We start from the raw sequence: 22,120 nt of genomic DNA on the forward strand, positions 1-22,120 counted from the left end.
CCTTACGCATCACAGAAAACAGACAAAAACATGGGAGGGGGGAGGGCAATTAAAAATGTTTCTCAAAAAAAAAAAATCCTGCCCCCCCCCCCCCCCCCAGGAACTCAGTCCTAAATCTGCCTATGATTGCACTTAAGGGGCATAAAGAAGGTGCAGCAAGTCAAAGATAATTTTCTGCACAAAGTTTTGTAGAAACTCTGCAGATTTTCTGCAAATATCTTCTAACTAAAGATATAATTTTGCAGAAATTCTGCAGATTTCTTCAAAGGGAAGTACATTCTAAGTTCTAGTTCTAGTAAATAATGCATAAAACTTGACATTTTGCACAAGTTTTCGCCGAATAAAGGTAATTTGCATTGAAGAAATGTGCAGAAATTGTACAGAATTTCTGAAAAATTACATCTTTAGTTTGAAGACATTTGTAGAAATTCTGTAGAATTTCTGCAGAAAATTTGTCTGAGTTCGTACTTCACATATGAGAGGAATTGTTCTGCAGTTCAGGTTTTATCTGCTGCAACGGAAGTTCCAAATTTAATAATTATTCTGCTTTGGGGTTAGAGTTGCATAGTAGCTCATTGTAAGGAAAATTACATGCATTTTAATTTGATACGTAACTTGAAAATAATTTTCGTGAAACACCTTTTTCCCACAAAATTTGAAAAGATGGTGTCCTTTAAAAGTTTTGAAAAAAATAATTAAATAAATAAATAAATAAATAAAAAACCTATGATTTTTAAATATGATTTAATGAATACAGCAAAAAATTTTCAGAGTGGGACCATGAAGGGGGTTAGTAGTTACAGCAAAAAATGTATTACTTTATATTGCTGGTATTATTTGTAAGAGCTGCTTACAAATGAAGTCATTCTTTGAGGGGGAAGGGGGTTCGTGAAACAGTGAGTTTTTGACAAGAGGGAGGGAGGGGTTGCAAGAAGTGTTACATCACACACTTAAAAAAAATCATATGGAATAATATGACATGTGACAAAGAGGAAGAGGGGATAATGTGAAGTGTGACAAAGGAGGGGGGGGGGAATTAGAAATTTTGAAAAAAAGTACGACATCATTGATGGACAGCCCCTAATTGATAGTTCCTTTGTTGTCATACTCTGAAATAGTTTGGATTTACTCATCAAAATGTATCAAAAACATTTTCTTTTTTTTCTTTCAAAAATTTCTAAGGACACTATCTCAAACATTTTTAAATTTTAAAATGTAGTGAAACTGTTTTCTCTCTAACAAGTCACACATTAGTATGCTTTAAAATGAGCTATCATACAAGATACAACTCTGTGGCTAGGGCCCGATTAAGATATCGGGCCCTAGGCCATACGCTTTTTTGGGGTCCCTGTGTAATCAACCCTTACAACTTTAGCCATTGGTGAAAACAATTTTAGCTATTAGTTTAAAAAAAGAAAAAACCATTTGGGGGCCATAGGCCATGGCCTATTCAGTAATCTCGCCCTGCCTGTAGCTCCCATGTAACTTGAGTTCTAATATTTTAAGGCGTTTAAGCAACATTTTAGCAAAAATTGTTAAATCTTCCCACATTATGTGTGAAATTTCTGGTCCATTCATGGTATCACTCTGAAAACTTATGGTTGTATTTATTACAAAGTACATAATTTTTTCAAAATTTTTAAAAGACATTGTCATAAAAATGTTTTCTGAAAACTATTTAAGCTATATATGTCAAATTCAAGTGCATGCCTTTGAAAAAGCTACTATATGCAACTCTATAGTTCCTTAAGAACTTGAGTATGAACATTTCAAAAGCACTGCAGCAAGTAAAAAAAAAAAGTAATTTTTTAAAAATTTAATCTATTAGGCTATGAATGTTACTACTTTTTGAAAATGTATAACATCAAGTTACATTTGGTGAATTAAACTTTAAAATGAAACCGAGTTCTCTATATTTATAAAATGAATTCAGATTTCATTCAAAGCCTTTATTTAGGAAGGTCAAAATGTTTTTGAGGTTCTTGATATTTTAGTGTACTGAATTTTTATGAAATGCGAAAAGCTTACTATGTTAATTTTACGCCGTATTCTTGACGCGATGCAAGTGTGCCCATATAGGGGGCAAGTGGAGACTCAAGCCCCCCCCCCCCTTAAAAAGCTGAACTTCATCGTTTTTAGTGCTTCTTTCTTTGCAATTATGTAAAAAAAAATCTATTCTAGCCTAGGAAATGAGTTATTTAAAATGTCAAAATTTAATCTATTTAATCTGTACTGAAAACTATTTCCATGGGGAAACATTCTGCTAAACCATGGGGACATTTTCTGAGCTCCCCCCCCCCCCTTAAAATTTTACATATGGGAACCATGACAGAATGTGTAAATTATAATTTCAAAAACTTTCAGCATCAGGAAATCTTGAACGTGTTCATAAAAAAATTCAAAGACTGCATCTGACAAAATATCAATAAGTTGTCAAAGCACAGGTTTTTTGGACATCAAAAATTTGTGCCTTTCTTATTTACACTGCTCAAAAAAAAAAAAAAAAAAAAAAAAAAAAAGGGGGGGAACAAATATAAATGAGAAGAGATCGCCCTAAAATAGAGTTACATGGGCATAACAATATGGAGAATTCACGCAAGACCTTTAGAATATTACAAAGAACATGGATGTGCAAGTCAGTTAAAACTCTGTGCTCCCTTAATTTTATTAGCAGTGTAGTTCATTTTAAATTTATTTGCAAGTCTACCAGAAACAAGATCCAAGCATTTAATATCTTCAATATGTCATCGACATATGCTGAAAATTTAAAACTTATTTCATCAACTTCATTAAAAATCCAAACAGGATTTAGACTTTAAAAATAACTTAGCACAATACAGCAGAAATAATTCACTTCTATCCATCTTAAAAACAGTTTAAGCTCAGAACTGTTCAAATTTATGCAATTCATTCAATAGAAACAAAAATTTCCAAAGAAAGAGTAAGTGATCATCACACACACATTTTAAAAATAATGAGGCAGAATTATGCAAGATTTAACTTTATTATAACTTCAACAGCAAAATTTTTCCGATGGCATAATATAATATACTGATATCAAAACATTAAAAACAGAAAAAAGCTTCTTGAATATTTACATATATACATAAATAATAAATAAAGTCTTAAATAAACTTACAGTTCTTTCTAAAGTCCTAGTCTACTTCCTCAATAGTTGGTCCACCACCTGCAGTGGCAGTTGGTCCTGGTTTAGAACCAACATTTGCCCCTTGATGCATTTTTGTCATAATGGGCGACAGTTCTGACTGCACTTCTTTCAATTTATGCTCTATTTCATCTTTTTCTGCCAACGTGTTATTATCCAACCACTGAATAACAGAGTCACATGTTTGTTTCACTTTGTTCTTGTCAGAGGAGGACAGTTTATCATCTGGAGCAGATTCCACAGCTTGTTTCACAGAATACACATAGCTTTCTAGGGAATTTCTAGAAGCAACCTTTTCTCTTTGTTCAGCATCTTCTTTCTCGTATTGCTTGGCTTCATTCAGCATCCTTTCAATATCTTCTTTCGACAAGCGGCCCTTGTCGTTGGTTATGCGGATACTCTGAGATTTGCCAGAACTCTTTTCCAGTGCAGATACTTGAAGTATTCCATTGGCATCCAAGTCAAATGTCACTTCAATCTGGGGGACACCTCTGGGAGCAGGTGGAATACCAGACAGCTGGAATCTCCCGAGCAAATGATTGTCCTTTGTCATGGCTCTTTCTCCTTCATACACTTGGATGTCAACTCCAGGTTGATTATCAGAATAAGTTGTAAAAGTCTGGGATGTCTTGCAAGGAATGCGAGAATTTCTTTCAACAATCTTAGTCATCACACCACCAGCCGTTTCAATACCGAGAGAGAGTGGAGCTACATCAACAAGTAACACATCTCGAATCTTCTCGTCTGTGCTCCCTGTAAGGACTGCAGCTTGAACGGCTGCACCATAGGCTACTGCTTCATCAGGATTGATGGACATGCACAGTTCTTTGCCATGGAAGAAATCTTTCAAAAGCTTTTGAATCTTCGGTATTCGAGTAGAGCCACCTACTAAAACTACATCATGAATGCTGCTTTTGTCCAGTTTGGCATCCTTCAGAGCACGTTCTACGGGATCTAAAGTTGACCGGAACAAGTCCATGCAAAGTTCTTCGAACCTTGCTCGGCTGATCTTGGAATAAAAGTCGACGCCTTCAAAAAGTGCATCAATTTCAATGCTAGCTTCGGAGCTGCTGGATAGTGTTCTTTTGGCTCGTTCACAAGCTGTACGCAACCTTCTGAGTGCACGAGGATTAGATCGCAGATCTTTTTTGTGCTTGCGCTTGAACTCCTCAATAAAATGAGCAACCATCCTGTTGTCGAAGTCCTCACCTCCGAGATGAGTATCTCCGGCAGTAGATCTCACTTCGAACAAGGAGCCTTCATCGATGGTTAAAATTGAAACATCAAATGTTCCTCCTCCCAAATCAAAGATAAGAACATTTTTCTCACCTTTGAGATTTTTGTCTAGTCCATAAGCTAGTGCAGCAGCAGTAGGTTCATTTATTATCCTTAGCACATTCAGTCCAGCAATTTTTCCAGCATCCTTGGTGGCTTGTCTTTGAGAATCATTAAAATATGCAGGAACTGTAATCACAGCATCTACCACCTTCTGTCCTAGATACATTTCTGCAGTCTCTTTCATTTTGGTCAAAACCATAGCACTTATCTCTTCAGGATTGAAGCGTTTCATCTCTCCTTTAAACTCCACAGAGATCTTCGGTTTACCAGCTTCATTGACGACTTTAAAAGGCCAATTTTTCATATCCTGTTGGATTTTGGGATCATCATATTTTCTGCCAATCAGTCTTTTGGCATCGAAGATGGTGTTCTCAGGGTTTAGGGCAACCTGAGATTTAGCAGCATCACCAATCAGTCTTTCTGTGTCCGTAAATGCAACATAACTCGGTGTAGTGCGGTTCCCTTGATCGTTAGCGATAATCTCGACGTTTCCATGTTGAAAAACACCAACACAGGAATATGTCGTTCCCAGGTCGATGCCAATAGCAGGAGCTTTGCCGGATGGCATTTCGGCACTTCCAGAAAAAGTAAATTCAGTAAACAATAGCAGAGAGAGAGTTCAAAACACAGTAGATCACGATTCAATTCAACGGAGTTAGCTCAATAGTGCTAAACACAGCAAGCTCGAAATTCAAAACAATTGCACGTTTCGTCAGCAATCTATGCCTCGACCGAAGCCGTCGCGTTTTTATAGAGTTTCGTTTTTCGTCGCGAATCAGCTGGAATATTCTAGTTCAATGACGCAATACTCCTTGTGCTGCCATCTAGGAAAGAAACATCGAGAATTTTCCAGCTGTACAAGAATTTTCCAGAATTGGTTCCTGCTGCCATCTAGGGAGCAAAACGTAAACTAAATGTGATTGTTTACTTTCCGCAAATAAAAACAAAAAGATGAATCACTTCGAAGTTTCCAGTTTTTTGTGTGCTGATATAATTCTAGATTTTTCACTTATCTGACTTTGATTTTTTAATAGTCAAATTGGAAACATTTTTTTTCTAATAAATGTAGCATTGTTCAATAAATTAAATACGAGTGAATATGTCTGAAATAACTAAGGAATCGATTCGTCAAAACATTTGGACGTATATGGAAGAAAACAATATTTCCTCTTTTCCACGACCAGTGTTTAATCGTATTCCAAACTTCAAGGTTAATAGAAAACTTAAATCACAGTTAAATATACCGAAACGTATACTAACGCATGTATTTTTATAAAAAGCCATCTTGTTTTGCATGGCATTTTAAAGTTATTTTTTGACAAAAATAATAATGAAAAATAAAAATCATTTTTCAATGTTAAATTGAATATTTACCTTTGTTTATCACAGTTTATATGTAAAAAATCAAGTAAGTTCATGTCCATTCAATAATTAATTACTAAATACATTTCATCTTTTTTCTAGTTTGTTTATGAGGAATATTTTGCTATCCTAAAATCTAGGGTGCGGAACAAGCTTGCTGTAAAGTGCTGTTGTTGCGAGAATTTCAAACTGCTGGGACTGTGAAAGTGAATCCTGATAAACCTCAACAGCATGCTCGCTTTTTAACTTTGGAAGTGAGTCTATTTTTCTCATGCATTTCTATTTAAGTTATTGATTTATTTATCAGAAAACATCCCAACCCCTTTTCCAAAATTCCCCAGGAATAAAAATTAAAAAAAAAAGAAAAAGGAAATTTAGCTATATAAGGCTTATCATTAAGGGGGTCAATCCCCCCCCCCCCCGCCGGTTTTGAAAACATAATATTTTACCATTTAAGTTAGCATGATTTTTGTTATTTTCCAAAAAAATGAGTGAGTACTCTTTGCTAGAATAAATGATAGAATAGTATTATATGTAAGTGTCAGTTGGTTTATTTATTTAGAGAGCGATATTAAAAGTAGGAGCCAAACATGTACAAAACAACACAATACATTTATTTAAAACCAACTAATAATTTTAAACATTTGGAAAGCGACCGTAAGTGCATTACTATTGCGTGCGGTTCACAGTTACATCTAACATCCCCCCTTTTAAGATAATAAGTTATTTGAAATTTTAAGTACAAAAGCAAAATAAGATTAAGAAACATAATTTTTTAAATAAGCAGGACGCCTTGATATTCGTCCACTTCTGGTTCGAATACAGTTATCATTGTTCACAGTTGTTCTATTGCTGACATCAGTGTGAGTATCTCCATCATCATTAAGGCTGCTGTTATTATCAGGAATTTCATTGATGTTATCATTTGATGCGGAAATATTTTTATATGTTTGTTCTTTAAGCTGCAAATTTACTTTCCTGATGTCTCTACGGTTTCTTCTTAACGTTTTACCATAACTATTTTTAACTATATAGGATCTTGGAACAGATTTTAACTTATGTACTATTTGAGCTGGTTCCCAAGTCTTATTTGCGTAATTTCTTATTGTCACATTATCTCCTGCTTTGAGATCTTGTAGCGAATGAGCATTTTTGTCGTAATAAAACTTTTGCTTATTCTGTCCGTGAACTAATTTTTCTCTTATATTACTGAAAAGCTCTGCATTTAATAATTTACTGGTTATGGGTAACTTAGTTTTGAGCCTTCGGTTGAACATCATTTGAGCAGGAGAGAGATCTATACCTGCAATGGGGGTATTTCGGTACTCCATTAAACCTACATGATAATCTTTGTTATCCTCCTTTGCTTTTCTGAATAAAGATTTGACTATTCCTACTCCTCTTTCCACCATACCATTACTAGGTGAATAGTGTGGACTTATGAAAATGTATTCAAAATCCCATTCTTTGGCAAATTGCTTGTATAAGTAGCTATTAAATAGAATGTTATCTGAGACTACTTTATCTGGAACACCGAATTTTGCGAAAATAGACTTCAGCTTGTCAATAACTTCATTTGCAGACTTATCATTAAGTTCACAAACTTCCAACCACTTTGAATAATAGTCAATCAAAACTAAGAAAGACTTGTTTCCAAAACTCATCAAATCAGCACCAACTTTTTCAAATGGTCTGGAAATATCGTGAGGATGAAGTGGCTCTTTTAGTCTACCCTGTAGTTGTGGTACCCGTCTAGGAGGATGTACAACTGGAACAGCATCATCTTTTAAATCAATCTTGTATGGTTCATCAGGGAACTTGCCATTTCCACTGAATACACTCTTAAATTGGTCAATAACCTGTTGTTTACTTTCAATTTTCAGTACGTCAACTCTTTCAATTAACATTAACTTACTACATGCATCTAATCCTAAAATAGGTTTTGACTCAAAATTCACAATGTAAAATTCTAGTTCAATGTCTCTAAGCTTATCTGTAGAGCATTTAAAAAAAACAATTCCTTCCGAAATAATTTTATGATTCCCATATGACCGTAGAGTAACGCTCGTTGGCTTAAGATCTTGTTTCCTTACTAGGCTTCTAATTTCCCTATAAGAAATTATATTGACATCAGATCCAGTATCAAGCTTAAAATTCATACTTAAACTTTTCTTATCATTTGACAAAATTACATTCTTATTCCATGAATTTGTCTCTTTTACTTTGCGGAGTGTACTGAATCAATAAAAACACAAAGTTTGCTTTGTTCTTTAACTTCGTGAACTTTTCTTCCATGTGATTGGCAACCAATAGCAAAATGGTTTTCCTTTTTACATTTGGCGCATTTCTTTCCATATGCCGGACACTGTCTCGCTTTATGACGTCTTCCGCATTTCTTGCAATCAAACTCAGCATTTTGTGACGATTTAACAGGCAAATTTTTCTTAGTAAACTTTTTCCGCTGGACGAAATCCACGTTAGTTTCATTAAATATCGGTGCTTCAGCGCCTTTCATCAACCTTAAATGCTCTTGGCTCGTTTCTGCTGCGTGGACAAATTTAGCTGCTTTGATTAGAGTTAGGCTTGGCTCCCTTAACAATCTTTCTTTAAGTCCTTGGTCACGTATCCCAAGTACAATCCTGTCACGGATTAGTCCATCTGTTTGTTCTTCAAATTCACAAGTCGACGCTAAGGTTTTCAACTGAATTAAATAGTCATCGAATAACTGTCCCCCTTTTTGGCTGCATGAAAAAAACTTGTAGCGTTCAAAAACTACGTTCTGCTTTGGCGAGCAATAGTCCTCAAATTTTGCAATAACATCTTCAAAATTATCACTTTTGGAAGAATCGCCGTCAAAATTGAACGTGTTAAATATTTCTAAGCCTTGATTTCCCAATAAATTTAACAAAATGGCGATTTTCGTTTTGTCGGATTTGGCGTCTTTTTCTGTTGCTACCAAGTAATTTTCTAACTGTTGTTTCCACTTTTTCCATGATTCTTTTAAATTTCCTGATGAGAAATTAAGTTCTCCAGGAGCACGGAACGAATCCATTTTTAATTGTGGTTGATTACTTCTTAACAAAATTTATCCACTGTAGGATCTTCAACGTTTAATAATTTCCTTCGTGAAAATTAAACGCTCATTTAAAGAAAACCAAAACGTCTCTAATGGTTTTGCAATCCACTTACTATGTTGGTTTTAACTCCTGACACCATGTCAGTTGGTTTATTTATTTAGAGAGCGATATTAAAAGTAGGAGCCAAACATGTACAAAACAACACAATACATTTATTTAAAACCAACTAATAATTTTAAACATTTGGAAAGCGACCGTAAGTGCATTACTATTGCGTGCGGTTCACAGTTACATCTAACAGTAAGTTCAGCTACCAATCTTTCCCTGTTGAATGTAATGCTTGCTCAGGCCTGGGTCTGCGTATCTGCAGTAGGGGGGGGGGGTGACACGTTTTTAAAGGGCCCAACAACCCAAGAAGTTGGAGAAAAATTTGGAAAAAACTAGCATTAAGATTTATATTAACATTTCAAATATACACTGCTAGCCTCTGGGGCCCCTACAGATTTTGTTGCTGGCGGCCCAAAATTTATAGATCTGGGCCTGTGCTTACTGATTGAAAAGAAAGTAGTTGAACACCATTTATAATTAAATGAGTTAGCGTTTAACATGGTTGGAAAGCAGACAACATTTCTCGACACTCTCTTCAGCTTTTTTTATAAATTCGCCTCTCCTCTCTCAACTGGCTAGTTTAGCCCCCTCAGAAGATCTTGCTTTAGTTAAAACCAATATTTTTGTTAAGAAAGAGTTAAATAATAACTTGTATGCTTATTTCCATGACCCAAAAGTAGCGCTGGACATTTCTTTGCATTAACTGCCATACTCCACTTAATAATAAGATCTAAATCCTCTTGCAGCTGTTTTACTTGTTTTTCATTTTCTATAATCCCCATAACTTTGACATCACTAGCAAAAGAATTCATGTTTCCAGAAATATTTTCATGAATATCATTCATAAAAATTAAACAGAAAGGGCTCTAAAACTGATCATTGAGGAACACTACTTAAAATATCACTCCATTTAGAATGGTTGTCCCTTGCAACGACTCTCCGTTTCTGTCCAGTCATCCAATTTTTTACCCATATTAAAATTTTCCCTCCCAGTCAATCTAAACAGTCCCAATATAGTGAAGCTACGAAAGTCTAAGTGCAATGTGACAAGTAGTGATTGCAATACCAGTATACTAAATACCGGTATTTCGAGCAATTTTGCAATTTCAAAATACTGGTATTACTGAGGTAAAATACCGGTATTTTCGGTAATAGCTGAAAATAATAATTAGTTTCAATTAAAGAATGTTCAATATAACTTATTAAATATCTACTTATATTTTTTTAAAGTATAATTTCTTTTTCCATGCTACAGATCAAAATCCAATCTAATGATGTAAAAATTTGACTTCAAAAGCACAAACCAATAGAATGACATTAAACCAAAGAAGCGAAAAATTGCAAAATTATATTGTCATAACTAGATGGTGAGATGAAGCACATTTTCGTGCACTTTTGTGCACCATGATTTTGATTTTTCCATTTCCCTGATCACTCACTTTCCCTATTGTGAAAGTTAATTTCGAGTGTAATTTTGAATGCATTTGTCCGATGTCTTATGAACAATTTATTCGAACCATCAATTGTAGTGATATTTTATGATTTATTTTTTAATTATTTGTCTCAACTGTACTAAATTTTGGGAAAACTTTTTTTTTATTAGCATACAAATGGTAATTTGATGTTTGTTGTCTTGTCTCACTATTTAGCTTTATATTTGGCAATATAATATTTAGAAATTATATAGTGCCTTGAAAATTTGCATAGTTGTAAGCATAATCAACTGAAACATATTTTCGGATATTTACATAATTATAAATACAAAGAATTTTGAAAAGGAAGGGAAAACGAATAAGATAAACTAACAAGATCAGATTTAGTCAAGTTTACTGTAGATTTCAAACCAAAGAGTTAATCAAATGCAAACACAAACCTCATCTGCTCAAGAGAATATGATGTTAATAATCGAATATTTAGTATATTTAGTACCGTCTCTCGAAAAAAATACAATTAGCTATAAATTTTTAAAAAATGATAATAATACACACAATACAAAAGAAACACACATAAAAAAGGATTTATCTAAAATTAACATGCAAAAGACCAAATTACTTGAAAATGAAGGACTTCTAGACAATTAGAGGAAGAGGAGGTATATCATGCACTGATAACAGTACCATTGACCTGCGTGAATTCTGAAAGAGTATTTTCAACTGTAGGAAAGTTGAGCATTAAAATGAGTTCCAGGCTTTGAGATAATTCAATAGATGCACAATGTTTTTCACTATTATTGATTTTTTATTATGACATTTGTTCCGGCATTTTATATTTGTCTCCAATACGTTTTCATAAAAAATAAAATTTTTGTACAAATTTAAGAAATGTGGCAATGAAACGAGATGTTTTGAAGCATCTTATGAGAAATTTCAAATACTGGTATTAATTCCAATATTACGTTTTAAAAATACAAATACCAGTATTGAATTTTTGGTCCAGTATTGCATTCCATAGTGATGAGGGAGGACTGTATAGTATACTAAAGCAATTTATATCTATCAAAATTAAACATATATGTGAATTGTTCAATAGATGGCTTTTGTTCCCACCAATAAATTTTTAAAAAAATGGAGAGCTTACTAAGAAATCTAGGATCAGCTATTTTATTGTCGTATCCTACACTCTTTTGCACTGTTTTTTTTTTCTGCATATGGCTATTAAAAAAATGGAGGAATCAAACAATTTTCTATATATTGATGCTTATTGTGTGGGTAATCTGATGAGTCAGAATGCCTACTATGACACCCGAGTTAACTTTTGTAATTCCTATACAAAAAGAAGCTTTTCCTTTTAAATGGTTCTCTGTCATAAATTGTGTAAAATATTTATTAACCAACTTATACATATTTTTTTTCCATAGGCCCATTATTTTGAATTTTTGGAGAGTGTATACCAAATGCAAATTCTATTGTAAAACAAAAACTTTATTTTAGATTTTAACAACTAGGAACTATATTCTTAAATAAAAATTCTGTTACTGGTAGTATTTTATTGAAAAATTTGGTTGAAAAATTTGTTTTGTGTGCACATGAAACATTTTATTATCCAAACACCTTTTTTAACTTCTTTGTAAGATTTTGTATATTAAAATTTTTAGCAGATTGGTTATGCAGACAGCTTTCTGGATATCTCTAGAATATGTCTGTACAAACAGCTAAGCTGGATGCATTTTATATAATATTTCAGAACAACTTAAGGAAGATGGAGTAAATTAGCGATAGGTTAAGCTTAACATATATCCTTAATCTAAAATCATTTAATCTTTATTTATAAGGCAAATATCAGTTACATAATAAGTTTACTAACCTTTTACTGTTTTTTAAATAAACTGAATTAAATACAACTGAATTTAAATTTGATATGGCTACACAACTGAATTAAAGCAAGATTCTAATCCTGTAATATTTGAAAAAAAAAAAAAAAAATCATAGGTTTTTTTCTGCAACCACAGCTTTCAATTTATTCCAGTAGAATAACTAATGCCAATATCCCCTTCCCTTAAAAAAATATAAAAAAAAATGTGTAAAATATCAGTAAAAAGTAGAAACTTAGAACTAGAAATGTTTCACATCCATTGAATAAATAGATAAAGTTTGATAATTTTTTCCCCTTTTATTTTTAATTCAGTACTATTTTTTCGGAACTCTATTTGAATGTAATGTTTTCTTATTATGTATTTTAGGTATTTTGAACATTATTCTGGTGCTATTTTTAATCTACTCCCAAAAAGAAAAAAAAATAAATAAATAAAACACTGAAAATTATCACATTTTTCATAGTAAGATGAAATCCAGGAGTGAAATATGATTAAAATTCTTGGTGAACCAACTTTTGACCATAGTTGACCAATGGCCATCAATTATTTCAACTATGACCACTTTACCCCTTTGTCAGATCATTAACACTAAAAACACAGAAAGAAAATGCCATTTAAGCTACTTAAATAATTTTTTTTCATCCGAAAATTCATTGCAGATTGTTCTTTGATAATGTAATGTAAAATAAAAACTAAAAAAATGAAGTTTTAAAAGAAATTGTGTATTTATTATTTAGCAAAGCTAAAAAAGCTGTATTTTATGACCACTTTACCCCACCAGACCCTACTCAAAAAGGGCTACTGGTTATAACTACTTCAAACAAGTTTTTTTACTCTTTAATTTATCGCTAAAAATTAAAACATTGAAAATAACTAAATGAAATAACTAATGACTCTTTAGGTGGAAAAAAATTATGTTCAGTATTTTGGCTCTCCTGAAAGGTGCCAACTTTCACGTTCGTTAGTTTAGCATGGTGCCAAGGATATGTCCTATATTATTATTAAGTGTGTGATTCAACTTGCTTGTATGTTTAAAATATAACTAAGTGTTTAAATTTTATAAGATTGAACTTTGTTTTCTGATAAAGGTTTTTTATAGAAAAAAAAATCATTCTTAAAATTATTCTTTCAGTTAGTTTATTGCCTAACAATATGAAATCCCAAGCGGAAGTCCTATTATTAATGTTTATTTACATAAAATGTATGTGTTACTCCTCTTTTTAATTTTAAGTACAAATTCTGATGATTTTATAGGCTAACAAGACATTATTGGTGCCAACACCTCGTTTGAGAAGTGGTCTTTTTAATAAGATTACACCTCCACCTAACCCTAGTAAACACGTCTTGAGAATATGCTCTTCTTCTGAAGTAAGAATTTTTTAAGAAGTGATAATGATTACCTTTCATCTCAAAAATAAATAACATCCATGCTATTTAACACAAAATTTGCAAAATGGATGCAGGTTTTTGAATTCTACAAGGAACCCCTTATTCTGCATTGAAAGAAGTTGGAACATCGGAAAACATGCATGCAATAAATTAACATTTGTGCTTTGAAAACAATTTTGTCATTTAAAAATTTTGCAATTAGAGTTCATAACTTAAATTTTATTTTAATGAATACGTTTTAAACTCAAGACTTTTTAGGAAAAATTTATAAGCTTACAAAATTAAAAAATAGCTTAAAAATCAAACTCAAGACAAAAAGAAATAGAATTACACTAAAACCTATCTATAGTGATTCTGTTGGGACCTAAAAAATTATTGTTATAGACAAGTTATCATTATAAACAGTTTGATTATTCATGCTGACATTTTTCTGGGACCAAGACAAATATCGTTATAGACAGGTTTATTGAAAAAAAAAAAAAAACAGTATCGTTATAAACAGGTTTCACTGTATAAGCAAAGCTTTTTTTTTTGTCCAATTCTAAATTCTTTTATTCATATATACTATGTAATATTAGTTTTGTTTCTATTATTTTGATTTTGTGCTAGTTCCCCTATTAAATCTGTTTTTGAAGAAAAAATTTACAAAAGTTTTGACATTTGCTGAAAGGTAATTGAATATTCACAAAAATGTTCTAGACATCAGCCCAGTAGCAAAAATTTTTTAGGAGTCTGGGATGCAAATCGAAAATAAAAAAGTAGTCTGCAAAATGAACCAACATTAGGTTAATTGCAAAATATAAATCGGGTCCGAGAAATGCTTAAAAGTAAGATGTAAATTAAATACAAGTACAGCGGACTCCCTCTATCTGAACATTCTCTAATGTGAACACCCCAATATTCTGAACATATTTTGATGGTCCCGCAAATACATATGCATTATCCAGACTCCTTCTATAAGGAACATCTCCATAATCTGAACACTTTTGTTCGGTCCCTTGAGTGTTCAGAATAGAGAGAGTCTACTGTATATGCTACTAGTGGATTTTATCCCAGAAAATACGGTAGAAATTTTCATTGGCTGAAATGTAAGATTTTTTTTTCTTTTCATTTTTTTAAAATCAGCTTTGAACAGTCTGCAGGCTTTCTCAAGGATGTGCGACACACGTTGCAGTTTCTACTATGGGGACATCCGTAAGAGAAACATAAAAATGTATAAATTTCCTAATTAGTAAAGCTTTCATGCATGTGTTTATAATGATATATTTGCTTGAAATGAATATTTAAAACTTTTTATTAGTACATACTTCTTGACCACAACATTTTATTGATACTCTAGGGAGTAAAGAGCTATAGTTCAAAAGTAGGACTGAATAGTAAGGTGACAGTAGATGTTGTGATAATAGGTTCTGTAGCAGTTTCTCTAAACGGTAAGTTTATTTTCAACTTTGAATTTTACCAAGGAATAATTAAATAAAAAACTTGTTCTAGGCCTAGCTAGGCTGGGCCTATTCAATTTATCAACTCCAATAAGGATCAATAGCCTTCTTAAAACTACTGCAAGTAATAACAGCCTCGGATTAACCATTTCAATGCTAACATATCTATTGAAGTAGTAATTTTTATTGTATTCAAGATTTGGGTGCATTTTCAAAAGTTGGAAGCAATGACCCTCTAGTTCTATCATTTGTCTAGAACAGCAGTTTCCAACCTTTTCCCCCTTGCAACCCCCTTCCAATATCCGAAAGAAATTGGCGAACCACTTATGCAGTAAGTAATAAGTAAAAAGCAAAAAAAAAAAAAAAACTATGCTCATAATTAAAAATTGTGATAATGTTTTTGTATATTACAAGAAAAACATATTTGCAAAAGACAGAAGTCCAAATGCTTCTACGAAATAAAATGCTAGCAGGAAAATTAATTTAAAAAAAAGAAAATAATAATAAATTGCCAAAAATATTATAATTTGCTGAGCTTCAGTCAAGTTTGAGGAATAAAGAAGCTCATAGTTTGGTTCAAATATTTACGGTATAACATTAAAAGTGCAGAATAAAATATGCACATTGAAAACTAATAGAAAAGCTTATAATTAACTCTAATTATTACACTAAAAGTATTTTTTTTTCCAACAAATATATTTTAAAGCTAATTCTTACAAGTGAAATTTCCTGCATAAATTTCATGAATCTCTTTATCACATATGTACAGTGCAAATTAAGTTGCAAGGTTCAATTCCATTGATATTTTTTACTGCGTTACTACGTATTTTCACACAGAAAAATATTAAATAATTTATTTTTCATCCCCCCCTCCCCCAGTGGTCTTTTTAGGCTGCTAGCCACTTCTCTTTTTTGGCTATAACGCTGGAAGTAAATTGTGGTCTATATAGTGTGAAAATTATAGTAACAAATAACAGCACAATCGCACTTCATACCAAGAGAAGTGCGATAGCACTTCATCGCACCCAAGTAGCAAAGAAACTAAACATCGAAATTAACTAAAGATTCTTCAGACACTTGTATACAGGGTTGTCCTAGTTTGTCCACCCCGGGAAAAACTTGGAAAAAACCGTAGCGGACAAAATGTCATTTTGTCCACTTCATCAGTAAACTGAAAGTTTTGAGTTAAAAATTTGAAGTTTGAAAATAATAAATAATTATATAGATTTTTCCTATTCAAGTAATATTTTAATATAAAAATAGAGCATACACAAATATGTATATAAACAATTGATTGTAAAATATTTTAAGTGAAAATAAAAAAAGTAAGATCAGTTGAAGTTTATGTAAGTGTGTTAATAAATCAAATGAGTGTTAAAATAAATTATAATGCTTGTAATAGCATTTATAAAAAAAGCACATCATCTGTAAATTTTAAGATGTTTATCTGTGATATGGAGGTTTATTGCCCATAATAAGTGCATTTATAAAATTAAAAAGCAGAAATAAAAAGTTTTTAAAGGTTGGAGTATCAAAACATTAAAAATCATATTTTAAAAAAGAACTACTTGATATTAATAAAAGAAATGTTGGCATGAAGTGAAATCTGTTCTTGCAATACAAATACAAATGTGATGATCAGCAACAGGTTCTGACTAGGCTGTTCCTAGTCAATTTATTAGTTCCCAATGAAGATTAATGGCCCTTTTAAAGTTATCTACCCTCTTGCCTATTATAGCTTCTTCCGATACACTGTTCAGAGTACCCACAACCCTACTAAAGTAGTAATTTTTCTTAATTCGTATGACATCAACATATCCATAAAATATGCTGAGTACATAAATATTTTACTATGGGGTGACATCAATAAAAACTCGAAAAATATAACAGTTATAGAAATATTTTTAGTCTATTAATCTTTTTTTTTTGGTATGTATGTCTCCAAGAATTTCATTTGACTTTCTCATTGAGTTTATTTTCTACTATTGTATATAATTGTCTAATCATGTCCAGTAGCTCTTTCACATCGGTAAATTTTATTACTTTTAAGTAAATTATGATCTAAAATTAGCTGCACCAATGTCTAATTAAAAATTTTTTTAGATTTATGAAATTCTAAAGCTAATGATTCTATTATAATTAAATGATTATTTCATAATAGAAAATGTATTAGAATAATATATTACCCCATAACAATAAATTTATGTATGTAGAATCAGTTAATTTTTCATTTTGTCCATTTCGTCCAGTTTCTTCCGGCGTCCCGGACTTTTTACAAAAAAGTGGACGAAATAGCAACCTTGCTTGTATATGTTCTGTGTAATGCTTCCATCAGGCTTAATCGAATTGTGCTGAATTTATGAGAAAACGAAAGCATTCATATTCTTTCATCTGAATACATTGCATTCAGAAGTGGAACGTTTTCGACATAGCTTCAATTCTATCATTATCAATGAAAACTGTAGAACTTATGCCTTGACAGACTTAATGTTTAAATGCAAAATATGTCAACAAGTGGGCAAACATTTTTATGCAAAGAGAGAGAATGAGAGAGGAATGTGCCAGAGACTAATAAACAAATGATGAACAACAAAAAACCGTTTGAACTTAAGACTTCATCTCAAACAAACATGTAAAATTTCCGCCATTACAACATTTACCGAATGGGAACCGCTGGTCTAGAATTACAGCCAGTCAGCATCCTCCATTTTAATAAATTACTGTTTTAGGCCATTTAAACCTCATTTGCTTAAGACTCGACATAACAAGCATTTTAGGCCTGCAATCAATACTGACTGAAAACTGATATAATTTAGTAATAAGCTTATTGTTTTTTCACAGGATATAATATTTGTTCCTAGATCAACTGTCATTAAAAATACTTTTAAATAGGGTCTGACAGGTCCTGGGTCACTAAAAAAAACTTTGGTTCCTCTAGAATAATAATCTTTCAGAAATCTTGTTCCACTGAATTTTCCTAAACTCTTGATAAATAATTTATTTGGCACCTAAACATTATTCTTATCTCCTAGGACTTTACAATTTTTATCAGTCTGGGAACATAAGTTGTTTACATTTCAATCAAGTGAAGTCCTAATCTAATCACTCGAACTATTTTTCATTTACTTTATTATTTAATTTTAGTTCACATATCCTAAATGTGCTTCAAACGAAGAATTTTTAGTTTCTTTTTGTTTTAATTTCTTGAAGCATGAATGCAGTCACCCTAACAATTTGAAGAATTATTTACAACAAAATCATGTGCAAGAAAAGTATTTGTAAATACAATATCTTAAATAACCACAATACAATAGACCCTTGTTTTTCACGGGGCGGGCATGCCCCCCCCCCCCCCCGGTTACGTTCGATGGAAATACCGCATAAATTAAGATTTAATATTAGTGTTAATATAGTTATAGTAATAACTATAAGTTAGGTTCCATATATTAAAAAAAGTTCTCCATTCTAATGATAGGTAAATATATACAATAACTTTAATGTGTACTTCTTCCGATACATACGCACAACATGCATTAAGAAAACATAAATTAACTTAGTGTTTATAAAAAAGAGCTGGTTATGATATTCTTTTAGTAGTCATTAATTATTTTCTTTGTAGTTCTTTGTGGGGCAGTAACCCTTTCATGATAACTCACTCAATTGCTATCGTTAATAAATTGGAAAGTTCATTTGTCATTGTCAAGGAATGACTCAAAATTTTCAGTGAGAAAGCTTTTGATTGTGAGTCATGAATATCAATATCCTTGTTCGTTTCGTTCTCCTTTGTCACTCCTAAAAGCTCTTCTTGCAGTGAGCTATGAATTGTGTGAGTAAATAACTTTACTTCTGATGAAAGTTCTGAAACCAAACACAAAAAATGTTTTCAACAGCTCAAGCTCACTTTTAACATGCTCAAATGCAGCTTATTGCATATTCTCAATGCCAGTGAGCAGACTTAGATAGGATAAAATTAAAAGCTTTCTGCAAACACAAATTTTAACTGGAAAATTTTCTGCAAAATAATTATTTTGCCTAATTCAGCCTTAAGAAATCTTCAGCCTCTTCAGAATAAAGAATTAAAATTTCTATTCAAATATGAAAGAGACAAAAAAAAAAAAAAAAAAAAAAAAAAAAAAATGCTTTAATATTTATTTTTTTTTGCATTAAAATATAGTTTATGCTTATTTTTCACCAACTGAAGAAAACTTCTTAAACCATTATTTTTTGCCCAATATCAATAACATGATCACTATTATTGATTTCATTTTGTAGTGAGAAAGTTCACGTAGATCTGAAACTACTCTCAAGTTGTTGACTAGGATAAAACATGAGCTACTTGCTTTTTACTTGAAAATTTTATGAAAATATTAAATTTTGTAAACAAATCAAAATTTTAAATAAACATTAGCAGTTAAAAAAAATTTTCTGCAGAGCCAAACCTTTTCTGAAAACACCGTTCGCGCATTCGTCTATGTTATGCAAGACTGCCAGTGAGCTCTAAATCGTGTGAGTTTAATAACTTTACTTCTGGAAAGAGCTCTGGAACGAGCTGCAAAAAATGACCCCAGTGGCCCAAGCTCGCTCATTAGCATTTCAAAATGCAGTTCATTAAGTTTTATCTGCAATCTTACAAGTTTGGATTTTGAAGAACTGGAAAATTTTGTCTTTTGACAATGCCTTGTCCCACATAAATCTGCGTAAAATAAAAAAAAGGTGTCAAACCTTAAACAGTCAATAATCAAATCCACGTAAAATAAACTTGCATAAAACGAGGGTCTACCGTATTTGTCAAATGTTTCGAGTTCCATTAAGATTTCATATATTTTGTTTTTATTTTAAAGGTGAGCTATTTCTATTTACATTGGTTTATGATAATTGAAATTAACATAAGTTAATTTAAGATCAAAGCAAAAAGCAAATACACAATTTTTTTTTTTAGGACGTCGCATTGGAAAAGGTGAAGGATATGCCGACATGGAGTTTGCAATGATGGCAACAATGGGAGCTGTAAATTCGAATACTCCTGTCATTACTACAGTTCATGACTGTCAAGTGATGGAATCAATACCCGATGAATTATTTGGTGAACACGATGTGCCAGTAGACATTATCGTAACTCCAACAAGAATCATTCGTTGTGAGACTCCTTTTCCAAAACCTACTTGTATACTATGGTCTCTCCTTACTGATGAAAAATTGAATAAAATACCAATACTGAGAATTTTGAAAGAAATGGAAAAATCCAATCATTAAATATTGGAAGAAGATTGATACTTTGAGATATGCATACTGTTAATAATATACTTTTTTGCATGGATTTTTTATGTTACTGGTATAATCAAAGTAAGAAATAAATTGCAAATTATACATGCATTTTAATATTTTGATATAGTCTTGAAATGTGCTCTCACTTTCAATTTCTTTATTGGTACTAAAAAATAAACATGAAAATATTTTAATGCTCAATTGAAACCCAAGTGGTAGAATTTTTTTTAGCAGTCTGTTGTACAGATTAAACGAAAAATAGACAGGTAAATGTTGAAGAAACAGTAAATGAGCTAAAAGTAACTATGTGTCATACATAAAATTTTTTATACCTTTATTTAGCATACCCAAGTATTTTACCTGCAGTTTATATTACGGAAAATACAGTACAAGTCTGCATGTCTCAAAATTTTATTACTGAACCTTTCGAAACCCTACCTTCTCTCCCCCCCTGAAGGTATTTATGGACTTTCTTAAGAATCTATGACGTGCCTCAACCTGTTTCTGATACCAGGTTGCCAAGTAATGGATTTTGTAATTTAACTAAACTATTCTGAAAGTATTTCCAATGCACTGAGTAGAGATGTAAAATTTCCAGAAATTTTGAAGACATGGAAAAAAAAAGATATTTTTTTTGAAAAATTGATTTTTTATCAGTTAAAATATAGCTTGTTTATATTTTCTTACAAAACTAAATATTTAAAAATATATGCAGTTTTTATAAATTTTTCCCGTCTTAGAAATATGTGTAAAATTGTTACTATTAAAACAGCAATTCTGTTTTCTAACTGTAAGACTTCTAAGTTTAAAACACCAAAAAATGTCCAAATTAGCCTAATCACTCCAGAGTTAATTTTGAGTAAGGTGTGATTTTTATAAATTGCTAAATTAAATTTTTGACAAAAATGTGTGTAAATGTAGTTTTTTTTCCTTGCAAATTATATTAAACAAGTTGTTTTCTTTCTGTGTGAGAAGTTTGTTTCATATATTTACATAGATATATGTACACACATTAAATGAAAATGGTTTTAACTTTTAACTGAAACATCTCTAATAGTTAATGTCATTGCATATAATACTTTGGTGCCCAGGGATATTAAATTATCTTACAGCTTGCATTATTAAAGTTAATGTTTCACGTGGGATACTGAACATAAAAAAAATATTTAAAGGAAAAAAAAAACCATTGAGATGCAAATATTATAATTGTTGATTACGTTATTTTGTGAAAGAAATTTCAAAATTACCAATTTTTTCTCCTGTAAAAATACATTTCTCAAAAGCCTTTCCCCTCAAAATTACTGTTTTTTCCCCCTTAACTGTTCCCAGCTCTGAGATATTTTCATAGTCATTATTGGTGTAAAAACATGATCTTGCTCTGACAGTTGCTATAAGATATGTAGTAAAGCATTGGTGAATTAACTAATGCTAACGAAAATACATATATTTCACAAAATTAGATTTAAATTACTGTGAGTCATAAGTTTAATTTTCTCATCCTCAAAGCTCATTAATTCCTTTTGAAATATGTGGTATTCACTTGACTAAAAATTTTTCACAATTAAAAATATAATGTATACAGAATTACAAAAAAGGTGAAAAAATTAAAGAGAAGTAACTCTTTCAAAGAATCAGTCATGAAAAAAGATTGAATAAAAAATAA

General features: G+C 31.6%; 2 protein-coding genes across 3 annotated transcripts; one reads left to right on the forward strand and one right to left on the reverse strand.

Moving 5' to 3' along the window:
* Window positions 1–3,058: 3,058 nt before the first annotated feature.
* On the reverse strand, window positions 3,059–5,224 carry LOC129230666 (major heat shock 70 kDa protein Ba-like). The gene has a single exon (XM_054865081.1). It carries the CDS (start codon window positions 5,070–5,072, stop codon window positions 3,156–3,158), a length of 1,917 nt encoding a protein of 638 aa, XP_054721056.1. The 5' UTR covers window positions 5,073–5,224; the 3' UTR covers window positions 3,059–3,155.
* A 230-nt stretch (window positions 5,225–5,454) lies between these two features.
* LOC129230667 (methenyltetrahydrofolate synthase domain-containing protein-like) lies at window positions 5,455–21,393 on the forward strand. 2 transcript variants are annotated; one of them, XM_054865082.1, is made up of 5 exons: window positions 5,455–5,714; window positions 6,007–6,120; window positions 13,619–13,732; window positions 15,093–15,183; window positions 20,132–21,393. In XM_054865082.1, exons 1-5 carry the CDS (start codon window positions 5,604–5,606, stop codon window positions 20,443–20,445), a joined length of 744 nt encoding a protein of 247 aa, XP_054721057.1. In that variant the 5' UTR covers window positions 5,455–5,603; the 3' UTR covers window positions 20,446–21,393. The 2 variants fall into 2 exon arrangements, with proteins under 2 accessions (XP_054721057.1, XP_054721058.1); XM_054865083.1 differs by lacking the exon at window positions 13,619–13,732.
* The last annotated feature ends 727 nt before the right edge of the window (window positions 21,394–22,120 follow it).

This window comes from Uloborus diversus, chromosome 9 (assembly GCF_026930045.1).
Source record: "Uloborus diversus isolate 005 chromosome 9, Udiv.v.3.1, whole genome shotgun sequence".
NCBI classification, from domain to species: domain Eukaryota; kingdom Metazoa; phylum Arthropoda; class Arachnida; order Araneae; family Uloboridae; genus Uloborus; species Uloborus diversus.

What these genes read in the sequence shown, in the direction of transcription:
- LOC129230666 (XM_054865081.1), bottom strand. Translation starts at nt 5,072, where the DNA reads ATGCCATCCGGCAAAGCTCCTGCTATTGGCATCGACCTGGGAACGACA.
- LOC129230667 (XM_054865082.1), top strand. Translation starts at nt 5,604, where the DNA reads ATGTCTGAAATAACTAAGGAATCGATTCGTCAAAACATTTGGACGTAT. An exon ending in ATCGTATTCCAAACTTCAAG is followed by an intron (nt 5,715 to 6,006) that starts GTTAATAGAAAA and finishes CCTAAAATCTAG; the next exon opens with GGTGCGGAACAAGCTTGCTG. An exon ending in TGTAGCAGTTTCTCTAAACG is followed by an intron (nt 15,184 to 20,131) that starts GTAAGTTTATTT and finishes TTTTTTTTTTAG; the next exon opens with GACGTCGCATTGGAAAAGGT.